Source organism: Embiotoca jacksoni, unplaced genomic scaffold (genome assembly GCF_022577435.1).
Source record: "Embiotoca jacksoni isolate LCO1_2020_lvr unplaced genomic scaffold, fEmbJac1.0.p SCAF_9, whole genome shotgun sequence".
Classification (NCBI taxonomy): Eukaryota; Metazoa; Chordata; class Actinopteri; family Embiotocidae; genus Embiotoca; species Embiotoca jacksoni.
Genome location: NW_027185447.1, coordinates 1,325,001 through 1,337,201, shown reverse-complemented (window position 1 = coordinate 1,337,201; position 12,201 = coordinate 1,325,001). Strand labels below are relative to the sequence as shown.

The window sequence follows — 12,201 nt, the reverse complement described above, 5'->3', positions numbered from 1 at the left end:
GAAGGAGTAAAGCTAACATCTTGGATAGCACTCAGCTTTATAGAGATTGGGTCGCTATTCAATCCACTTAAGACAATTAGTAGTAGTGTAGTGTGAATAGAGTCAGAACCTGGACTTAATTATTACTTGTGTGCAAGTAATATTTGGTTTAACATGTGTATTATTATTTTTTAATGAAGCTGTGAAGTCACTTTCACATCAGTGGCTGACAAAGCTTCAGCGTCTCCTCAATGAGAAGCTGTAGAGGAATGATAAAGTAGGCAGACTGTAGGAATTACATGTCTACAAGGCACACAACAGCTAGCAGATGTCAGGTCTGTGTGAGGCCACATTTGTCTGCAGTGAAAACACGTCGACTGAACGCTCCACTGTGCCCCAATCTGAGCTGTTGACTCTATGGTAATGATGCAAGTCAAGCTAAACATAACAAACCATTAGCGTCCTCAGCATGCTGGGAAGATGGCGATCTCACGTCTGTGTGTGCGAGCTTGACAGACACTGGGAATGCAAAGTTGTTTACAAGTACGAGCCGCCCGGTATAAATACATTCAGGCTAGATCATGCTATTATTAAGACACTATTGTAAACTGTTTCGACACTGGCGTCATGTTCCTTAAACCTTCTGCTTTTGGTTTCTATGCAGTGAATGAAATTCAGTAGCAATGGTTTACACACAAGTCATTTTTTCCCCCCTATTATTGCATTGGTTGAGAGACCTCTGGAGCAGCATTTAGTTATTTTGCTCAGCCATCATGTAAATATTTGCAACCCGGGATTATCACCCTGTTAATGCTCTTAAAGGCGAGTCGGAAAGAAGGAAGGAAAGTTGGTTTGAAAGAGCTGCGGGCATGTGAAAGCAGAAAAAAAGATCAACCCTCTGGGACAGACACCATTTCCCACTGGCCTGTCCCTGTGAACTTTAAAAAAAAAAAAAAAAAAAGCGATGAGAAAAATATTTGAAGGCAGCAAAGAAAAGGGGGGCAAGAGAAGGGAAGAGATAGAGAAAGACAGAGGAAATGAGAGAAAGAAATGAATGGAGGTCTGGTTGTGCTGTCTTTATCAGAGGAAACAAGGGGAACTGTATGGCAGGGCCCCCAAGGCCAGGGTTCATACTGTCACTGAGCCGTGGCCATCTCTGTCTGTCCGATCTTTTTCTTCTTCCTTCCACTCATGCCTGTCTTTTTCCTCTCTGTCGCCCTCTTGACTTGATTTTTCCTTTTTTAATTTCCTTCTCTCCCGCTCTTCATATCTGTCTCAATCTTCTCTGCATTGCCTCACTGGCCGTCCTTTTCTCTCGTCGCTCTTGTCTCTTCCTCTTTGTCCTCTTTTCCTCCTCTCAAATTACTCTCAAAACCGTTCCAAAATCGACAACATGTTTGAGTAAATCGTACAAAAGCCAAAGCTGCTGTGTGCGTTTATGTGCGTCTCCCTCCCCCCATCACTTTGTCACTTTGCGTCTTTGTTCATAGAAGTTCAACTTTGCTGCGTTTCTGGCTGCCTTTGAAAGTTTGGTAGAAGGCAGACAACGTCCGCCACAGGCATTTTCTCAACCTTTTTTCAACCTCTCTCACTCACTCACGCACAAACACACACGTTCCCTGACAGCTTCGCTGTTTTGGAGGGGAGGGGTGATTGATTAGTCTCTATGGAGACGATACGTCTAGTAATGAACAAGAGAAAGCTGGCATGTTAATTTGTGTCGTGTGGGAGGCTTAATCGGGCTTGTGTGTGTTTATGTGTGTGCATGCTTTGTTGTTTCTTATGCATGTTTTCATATGCTGCTCTATGCATGGCTCTTTCTGTGAATGGGATTTTTTTTTTCTCTCCCTTCTTAATATTGTTGTCGTGTGAATTTCCTCAATGTGCGTACGTGTGAATGCATGTGATTTTATGTTTGTCCTTGCGGATGTGTGTCATTGTTGAAATGTTGCCAAACGTTTTCAATTTGTACACATTCAAAATGTAGTGGATGGCAGAAATGTGAACTTTTAATAGTTGGATATATTGAGACAGTAGATCTATTTTTTGTTTGTTTTTGCTAGCAGGGGATGGGGGGTAAGTATTGGGAGTTGTGGGGGAGGAATTTGAATCTAGAGTTGGAAACTTTTAAATGTAACATAAAAAAAGAGTATCTTTCTCACACAACACAGCCTCTGTCTGGGCAGCTGCACAGAGAGACGTTTGATACGGGCTGTGAATTACCAGGTTGCAGTGACATTTAGGTTATTTACTTAAGGATCCGTGTATGACGAAGTTTGAGGGCCATGCAAATTATAGATGTTTCTGAGGAGATACAACAAAATGGGAGGGTGCTGAGAATTATAGAATTATAGATGATTATAGCAAATTATAGATGTTTCTGAGGAGATACAACAAAATGGGAGGGTGCTGAGAGATGGTCTTCAAATATGGGAGAGACCTGGGCAAATCATTGACAGGTATGTTGGCAGGGTTTAAATATCACCAAAAGTTTTAAGGTCAAGGTGAAAAATGTGCTGAGTCGATACAAACTAAATTAAAGAAAGAGCAATGAAAACAGACTTGGCAAATACATTACTGAGTGCATCAAGGGTGTCACTGAAGAATTAGGGACACCAATGCCCAATATTCACATAACAACAGTGGATGGAAACATTTCTGTTTAATTTGTTGCTAAATTGGAAGGAAATGTGTGCATACACTATTCTTTATTGTGCTTGTCTCTGTCTGTGTGTGTGTGTGTGTGTGTGTGTGTGACTGAATGTACATCTGTTTACGCTCCTCAAAGATTTGTGTAGACCTGGAGTTGTGTATTTCTGAGTGTGCATCTCTGTATATGTGTGTGTGTGTGTGAGGTTACCACGGCGATGCAGATGCTGTCGATTATCTCTGTTAAACATGTCAGAGTCAGAGGGAGCTTCTGATGCGTACACAGCTATCACATGCTTTTAATGACAGGCCTATTACACACCCTCCCGCACACACATGCACTATGTCCATAAATCAGCCATAACATGTCAACACATCAGCGTGGCGATGAGCCTATACAAGACACTTTGATTATGATATGCTAATCTGACCTATAATTTACTTCCTGTCATGTCTCCCCTCTGGTGTCCTGCCTACGTATTCACCCTCCTCTCCATGTGTTTTCCAGCTCCATTTGACTTACACACTGTATTAGCTTGTCTCTTGTTAGGAACTACATCACCAAAGCTGTAAGAAATCAATATTTCAAACATTAGCAAACAACTGTTCATCCATTCAGACCATGCTGAGATCCTTAATTGCTTGGATTGACATCATGCCCGATGAAATAATTAAAGGCAGTAATGAAGGAGAACGCACCAATCAACATCGGCCTCAACTGCTGCAGGATTGCGCTTTCTGTTCTTAATGAAATACAAATGTCCCTTTCCACCCCTGTCTGTCAGTTTAGAAAAAAAAAAAGGCTGAACAAACTGAAGTAAAGTTTTCCAGTAACATCCAACAATTTCATCCCGTTTCTCCGTAAATCAGCAGCAGCTTGGCTCCTCTCCAGCACCATAAAACCTCTGCTAAGTGCTGGGGAGATTGAAAGCCTCCCCCTTTAAGAATTAATGTTAGTTTAACGAGAAAAAGGATTTTGAAAGTGTAAATGGTTGAATTAATGTTTTTCTCTCCTTTCCCCCTCCGCCCCCACAGCCTCTGCAGATAGATGATAACTTCTGTGGCCAGGACTTCAACCAGCCTCTGGGGGGCACCACCGCCATCGAGGGCATCCCGCTTTACGTGGACAAGGACGACGGCATGACGTCCGTGGCGGCCTATGACTACCACGGGCACACTGTGGCGTTCACTGGCACGCGCAGCGGACACATGAGGAAGGTAGGAAAACTGGAAATGGAAGACACTTTTGCCTTGCAATTTTGTATCACTCATTGATATATTAACTTTGATAGAGGGACTGTAAACTGATCAAAGGCAGCAAATATTAATTTAGCTCAGAAACTCTCAGTACGCATCGTATATACAAAATATATCATAGATACAAAGACTTCACCTGACAGTAGTGTTTTGATGATAGCTAATAAAATGTGGCTAAAATGGGGATTCAAATGCTCCTGCAAGAATACAATAATGTATGTGTGTGTGTGTGTGTGTGTGTGTGTGTGTGTGTGTGTGTGTGTGTGTGTGTGTGTGTGTGCTGCATGTGTATGTGTGTTCCGTGTGCTACACAAAACCATTTTCACTTTGAAGCAATTTTGTGTCATTTTATGATGTATTTTCAATGGTCATTGGTTTTGGCATTGCTGACAAATGGTTTTGTCATCAGAAGCCATTGCAGATATCAGCTCTGAATGTTCGCATATACAGTATGCTGTGTGTGTGTATCTTTAATGGCATTTTGTGTTTGCCACGTCTTAAAATGGCTTGTCACTACTTTGCCGTTGTCACTGAGTGCTTTTGAAACAGCAAATATACACACATATACAAAAAAAAAAAAAAAAAAAAAGTAAGGCGGCAGCTCTGGAGATGCAAGTTTATTCCTACAGAGCGAGATTGTGTGTGTGTGTGTGTGTGTGTGTGTGTGTGTGTGTGTGGTGTGTGTGTGTGTGTGTGTGTGTGTGTGTGTGTCTTTTTGGGTGATGTGTGGCTTGGAGCTCACACTGCTAGACAAAGTGGAGCTGTGTGGGTTTCATCTTGCCGAGTGTTGTTCTGCGGTCTAGTCACAGGATTGTCAAAAGCCAGTGAGTGTGTCTGAGTGGCTATAAGGTGGGTGCAGATGATTTTGAATGCGTCTCATGAGTACCATAGATGCAAACATGTGTGCGTGTATCTGTGTGTTCGTTTGTGTGTCGCAATGGGGACTTCAGAATCTTTCCCCAATAACAGGCAAGCAGTAATTTCCCCTCATGTTCACCATGCACACAGCATGCAGTCCTTTTGTGTGTGTGCCTGTGGATTTACATTATGTGTGCTACTGGAGTACCCGTGTTTAGTCGACTGCATGGTGTGTGTGCCAATCAGCTGCTCTTTCATCTGAGATCCAACTGAGCCGTCTCAGAATTTAATATTTTTTTCTGTTTTTACACTTTTCTTCTCAGCAGGACTCCTCCATACGAGTGTGTCTGTGTCACTAATACTCTTGAGACTCAATAAAACACTCACCTGAGGATAAAAATAATTGAATAAATACATACATAATGAAAAAAAAAAAAAAAAAAAAAAAAAGTTAAAACCACATTTCACAGTGTGCGGCATTTAACTTTGAAAAGTTTTCCAGAATGTTCCCCAGAGTTTTTGTACTTTTAAGTCAAATATAATTTTGTAGGTGCCGATGTCTTATTTCAGATGGCGATGTCTTTGTGCGGAAACCTTTGTGTTTATATCTTCCTCTCTGTCATATTCTGCTAAACTCAGCTGAAAGGACTTAAATATTCAGCTGCTTCAGTTTCAGATGTAAGTTTGACAGTTTAAGCATTACTTCTGTGCGTCTCGGCAGCCTGTGGAATAGCTATTGCGGTAATGCTGCTGTCAACTACTTTTTTACAGGCTATGATAATATGCACACACACACAGACACACATGCCTCCTTACGCAGCTTCCTGTCACTCGAGTTTTGCTAAGTCGACTGAAACCCAGCCCGCTAGTCCTTGCGCCTGACCCCTGGACTGTGTCTGTGGTTGCGTGCACCGACAGATGATTTGTGCGCGTGTGTGTTGAGAGTGTGGGGGTCAGCAAGATCCTGGATGATATCCCGCTGATCGGAATCCCATTTCCCCTCAGCCGGCGTGTCTTCCTGTGCTCGAGGATGGAGGGAGGAAGGTGAACATGGAGGTGGAGGCTGCCAGTGTCCTCACACAGATCAATGCAGATGCTGCAGTAAAAACGGAGTCGTCTATATGAGCGGGGAAACGGCGAGACGGGATGACAATTACTATAAATCAACAGCGATTCGAGCTGCAGCCAGTGTATTAAGCTTCCCCATTTGTTGGTCTTCCTCCGACATAGGAAGTGATTAGTTTCAGTTTTAAATGAGGTCTTCTCAAAAGAATTGGAGAACAACTTTTAAATGACTGAACTTGATGCGTACAAAATAAAATTTGAGGGGAATAGAGTTGGATTAGAAAAGAGGAGGAAAAGAAAGTGTGGCTGAAGCAGATGGAGAGAGATGGTTACAGGCTTTGTGGTTTTATTGCTATTCATTGGGAGTTAAACTGCACTCCTTGGCCTAATGAAATGTAAAGCTGCAGTGTATTGATGTCTGCGCACACACACACACACGCTCTCATACTCATTAGGATTCCTACAATGTGACTGTTGTTAAATGTGTGTTTGCCTGCGTGGACATGTCTCGGCTGCTAGACTCTGTATTGATTGATCTATGAATATATAATCACTAGTGTAGAACTTAAATCAAGGCACTCCCTTGGATAAATGTTGGTGTCTTTGTCTGTCTGTCTGTCTGTCTATTTGTCTGCTTGCCTGCGTGTGTGTGTGTGTGTGTGTGTGTGTGTGTGTGTGTGTGTGTGTGTGTGTGTGTGTGTGTGTGTGTGTGTGTGTGTGTGTGTGTGTGTGTGTGTGACGGTGACGTAAACCAGGAAAAATCGGCTCTGCTTTACATCAGAATGACTAAATACAATGCAATGACTGAGTAAAGCACATGACATGATTGTGCAAAATACCTCGCGAACATCTCCATTAATGTTGAGTTGATGCTTTGTTTACAGGTCGTGATTGTGACTGCTTCATTAGTGGTCATTCCAGTCAACAATTTTCCCTTTTGAGTTATATCTAATCAGAGTAGTGTTGATGACAGACAAACGATTAAAGACTCTATGTCAAAATAAAGGGTCACTGCGTGATTTAATGTTGTGCTGGAGACTCCATTTGGGTATAGTTGCTATTGCATTGAATGACTAACAAGAACAAAGCAGAAAATAATAAAATGCTGTTTTAGCATTTATCAAATACAGCATTTGACTGTATTTTGCTATAAGGCTACAGAATATTGGACATAACAACCGCACAAACAGTAATTGTGAGGTTGTTTATTTCTATATATCTTTCGAACACAATATTGCGTACAGTGTGGGGGTTAATGCTAAATGCTAAACCAGTGCGACAGTCGCAGAAGTATCGAATAGTCATTGTTTATTGAGGAATTGTATAGTTTGAAAAACTCGAGCTGCGCTGCTTTTAATTGGATTTTATAATAATACTCAGCATCTGGAGCTTTCTCAGTTCTAATGAACCACTGACAAGTGAGGAAGACTATCAAAAGAAGCTGAAAGTTTTTGTTTTTTTTTGTCAAGTGACATTATTGACTGTAACGCAGCATTATATACATAATTTATGCTAACTGTTAACATTTGCCACCATAAGATACTGGTCACATCAGACCACAAGTAAATCCCCATCATAAAAGTGACCCACTCTTCCTTTATGTGATTAAAAATACTACTATGAATCCAACTCAAGTAATTTTTGTATTTTACCTCTTGCTACTTCAACAGCATGCTTATGAGCAGACAGCAAAGGTAATACTAACTGGTGCATATGATGTTTTCATATGCAGAGGGACATACAAGAGAGTACAATACTCAGGACGCAGGGTTACAAGATGAAAGAAATGAGACATCGGCTGTCTAATAGAAGATTTAAACTTGTACAGTAAGATGTGTGATGTGGGTATTGGTGCAGAGAATTGTCTCCCCACATGCAGGGATGTAGGATGGAGTGTTTTCACACACATGATGACGAACAGGCTGCTTCTATTCTGCTGGGTTCTCATGCCTACCAGCTAACAGCAGTATACTGTGCATATGCAGTATATACTGTTGTTCATTGCTCAGTACTTCAAAGTCACACATGATTAAAACATTTTTTAACGCCACAGCACATCACTTTGCTGGGAGATAACATGTAGGTTGGGTACTGAGTTTTTAACAGCATGAAATTGCACTATAGGCTGCCTTCTGCGCTGTTTGCCAGAAACATCCCAAAAAACCCTCTTCAGATCTCAGTAAAATCCTGGAAATCCTTTCATTCCCCTCATTTCGTCTCCTCTTTTGTCTACCTGGGAGAACAAGGTGCTCTCGCCGCATCAGGCGAGATGAAAAGAAACTCTCAACAGCCTGAAGTATTTCCAGATTTTAGAAACAAAAAGAGCCAAGCAAGACAGATGGAGAGAGAGCGTGAGAGAGGGAGATTTACTCACAGTGGTGTATAGGTGTGTGAATGTGTCTGTGTGTGTGGTGGGTGAAAGGGGTATGGTTTCATGTCATTTCATCATTTCCCAGCTCGCAGCAAATCCAATTACTTTTCCTTTTCCTTTCTATCTTGGAAGATAGCCTGAGTGACAGGACTGATTGGAGTACAGCGCTACTGAGGTAACTGTGCCAACTGGTTGATTGACATAACACTGGCACTTCACTGCCTCCAGACAGGGACAAGTGAGACTGGTTAGACGTCAGGGTATCTCGGAGCTGCTGAGGTGGACCAGAAGTTCAGCAGACCTGCTCCTTCGATCGCTCATCCCTCCCTCAGAGATTATAATTCACTCTCTGGCAAGATGCTCCACGTGCTCTCTGCTGCTTCAGCATGACAACAGTGGCATATGGTATATTAGCCAATCCTATCTATTGTCTAACTGCCACACTCCCATCTGACAGCATCTCACCCCCTAATGATATCAACCCTTTACGAAGATAATAAATAAGCAGTATATTGCGTGAATTAAGTCACGATCTGCCCCCGATTACTTGAGCAGTATATCTAACAGCTCACCACTTCTAAGCAGCATTTAAAGGATACCACATTGTTTATGTGGACTGTGAATTAAAATTAAGCAGCACCTTCTTACAACAATAGAAAGTACTGTTCCACCCTGGTATCACACCAAAGCCTGTAAAACACCTGTCAGACACCTAGAAGATAATGTGTCAATGTCACGTTTCGCATTGCCTGAGCGTGAAAAATACACGCATGCATGACCAGCACCCTCTCATTTCCAGGGCTATTAAGAGGGACGAGACCCATGCAGACAGGACACGGGGTGGCTTGGATGGAACAAACATGGAAACCGTGTACAAAACAAAAGTCAACGTGGACTTTGTTTGTGACATTTACTTACATGAGTACTTTTTAAGTACCCTTCTTTTAGATAATGCCCAATTAATGCGGGATAACACAGTAAGGGTCCACTGACTCACTATTACTATCTGCCATTCTATACTCTATACTAACAATATGCATGCTATGCTCATACACCAAAGTAAGAAACCACCAAGAACAAGGCCTTAGCAACAAGGTGAGAGTGTGCAGTATCTCACTGGGTTTATCAAGTGGACGTCTCCATTCACCGGTGTTTTGTTGAGTTCGGCCCACGACACCTTGGTAAGGCTCAACAGCATTCCCGGCATCCCAGAACTACTCCACTTAATACTCACATCCACCACCCCTGCACTACCTGTTTTAATTGAAACTAGTAGAACTTGTGCCTACATACTTTGGCAACGTTATCTTTTCACAAAGCCACAAGGTCATACTTGTTACCCATGACCACCAACACCATTTCTTATCCACCAAATCCAGAGTTTACCCTGCTAGTATGACTTGTGCCTATATACTTTGGCAACGTTATATTTAATCATACTTAAAGATTAAATAAAGGAAAGATAAGGTCTATAAGTAACTTTGCAACCATTCAAATATTCATTATTTTGTGACCCACTGGACAAGTTCCAACTCCCTGGTTTGGAACCACTGGTTTAAGCAGCATACGGAGCAGGATGTTGTTATCCGCTCTTCGCCTCCCTGTATCTAGTGAAAGAGAGTGCCTTGGATCTCGTCCGAGAGTTTGAGATGGCCTTGAATGTATTGGCTCTGCGAGCTTAGCAGTAAAACTAGCTGTCAGAATGATTAAGCCTAATCAGGAAACATGGGATGGGAGGTAATTTAGCATGTGAATGCTAATTAGCACTAGCATTTAGACTGGCAGATGATGATTGAAGCAGCGCATCGGCTGCTCAGGCTGGTTAAATGGCAAAAACACCAGGCTGGTAGAGATGATTGATAATCTTCGGGTCGGGCTGCTGTCTGTTTCTCTGTCTGCGAGCAAGTGTGTGCGGATCAGAGTTTCTCTTCCCTCCAATGTAAACTCATAATGAGCAGATGAGCACAACACCTGAACACTCTAATTCCATCTTTATCCCATTAACAAGAAGTTAGTAGAATAATGTCCTATTAGTTTCTCAGAATACACAACAGGCTTTTTTTCAAGCCGTGTGTGTGTGTGTTAGACATATAAGTCATACCTGGAGCTTCTTCCTAGTTCTCCACAAAGCCGAAACACACACACACACACACACACACACACACACACACACACACACACACACACAGATTGCTTTTATTCATATTCACACATTCAAGCTCAAAAGGGTGATTTGAGAGTTTCTACAACAGCAGTTTGGCATTCACGCTGTGTGTGTGTGCTGCAGTGTGTATGAACGAATATACAGTATATATCAAGTGTCAGTGGATGGATGTCTTTGTGCTAGTGTGTGTTATTCCCTATAAATGCCCGTGTGTGTTGCTGTTGTAAGAGCCTGTTGAGGGAAGACTAGTGTGTAAATCTCGCAGAGATAATATTACTGCTGCAAGCGGTGCTAGAGTTTGAGTGAATTATCATCCCATTCTCTCCACTAGTACTTTTCTGCTCTCCCTGTCTTCGGGCCTTATAGTTTCTCTGTCTACAACAACCCTCTCGCTTCCCCTCCGCTCCCTCTCCCTCTCGCTTATATGTCACCTTCAGCTCTCTCTCTCCCAACTGAGGTGGGCTAGTTGCCCGCAAATCTGCCTCCCTCGAGAATTCCCTGCCTCATCTGTGTGTGTGTGTGTGTGTGTGTGTGTGTGTGTGTGTGTGTGTGTGTGTGTGTGTGTGTGAGAGAGAGAGTATGTGTGTGTGGCGAACTGTCCTCTCCTCTACTCCTCATTCCCTCTCTCCACTCCCTCATTCTCCCTATCTCCTCTATCCATTAGTACATTAGTATACAGTATGTCAGCCAACAAAAAAAGTGCTGTCTCTGTCAAGCCTTGCATGAACGAGAGAGACATAGAGGGAGAGAGATGATGAACAGATACAAAGACATATAAGGCCGATTAAACAGTGATGTATAGACCTACTTGTATATAATCATGTTGCTCATCTGCTTTATAGATGTGACTGTTTAAGATAAGACAAATTGGTAAAATGGATTGTCCCTTATGTACAATATCTTTAAAGAGCACTCCGCCAATTTAGAATTGCACTCCGATAACATTGTTGGACTGATGATGGAGTTTCAACTGGAGACGCTCGGTGCCTATATTACCCACAAAGCAAATTGAGCACCATCCAGTTTGCTAGATGTCTTTTTCTGAACTGAATGGAGGGACTAAATGCCCTTGCTGAGTGACTGGATGTTACATTCTGGGAGGATTAGGATTAGGGACCAATTGAATTAGTGTATCGTCCAATCAGGATGCACTTTCCTCATGAGTATGAGTTTTTACTAGCTACCCTGCACAAAAAACAAAACAAAATCCCGGCCGGTTTAGTCTGGTTTAGAGATTCATGGGTGTTGATGGTTAAAGCATTGACTAACGCAGCTGGAGCCTCCAGCCTCTCTGCTTGAGTCCGTTCCTTATTATAATTTTTTTTCAAACTTGTAGTCCTCGGCCCCAACCAGATTTTTCAGACACTGCACAGATCCCTCGAGAGGAGTAAAAAGCCTTTGTACAATTTTTTTCTCCCTTGATTATGTTTAGGGGCATTTGAAGACCACATTTTTAATGGAGCTCAAAGCAACATTTTTGATAGCTGGTCTATCCAGTGTAAACAGAGGATAGTTAGGGATTTATGTAATTGATATTAGCAGTTTAAGAAATAGATTTTAACCAGCCAAAGCACTTTACATTTGAAGCATGTAATGCAAAAAGCAGGATTTGTATAGTGTTAAAATATCTTGAACGAATGAGTGGGACTTCAGTGAGTCAGCAAAAAAGTGCGATTTAAAGTACATGTAAAGTGGATTTATTTCACAGTACTTTTTTACACTCTCTTTTTACTGCCACATGATTCCATGCAGAAAATGAATACATTAGTGTGAAAATGAATCAGTGGGGCTGCATGTTAGACCGGCTTCCAAACGTAAAAACGGCTCCTTTATACTCATTGAAATCCCCAGCTGTTAG

General features: G+C 42.1%; 1 protein-coding gene across 2 annotated transcripts in view; it reads left to right on the top strand.

Annotated features, from left to right (window-relative positions):
- LOC138193533 (plexin-A1-like) overlaps positions 1-12,201 on the top strand; it is a 261,016-nt gene that overhangs the window by 53,822 nt on the left and 194,993 nt on the right. For both annotated transcript variants that reach the window (XM_069141669.1, XM_069141668.1), the window contains exon 3: positions 3,664-3,846. In XM_069141669.1, the coding sequence (XP_068997770.1) occupies positions 3,664-3,846 (183 nt within the window). The remainder of the gene's footprint in view (positions 1-3,663; positions 3,847-12,201) is intronic.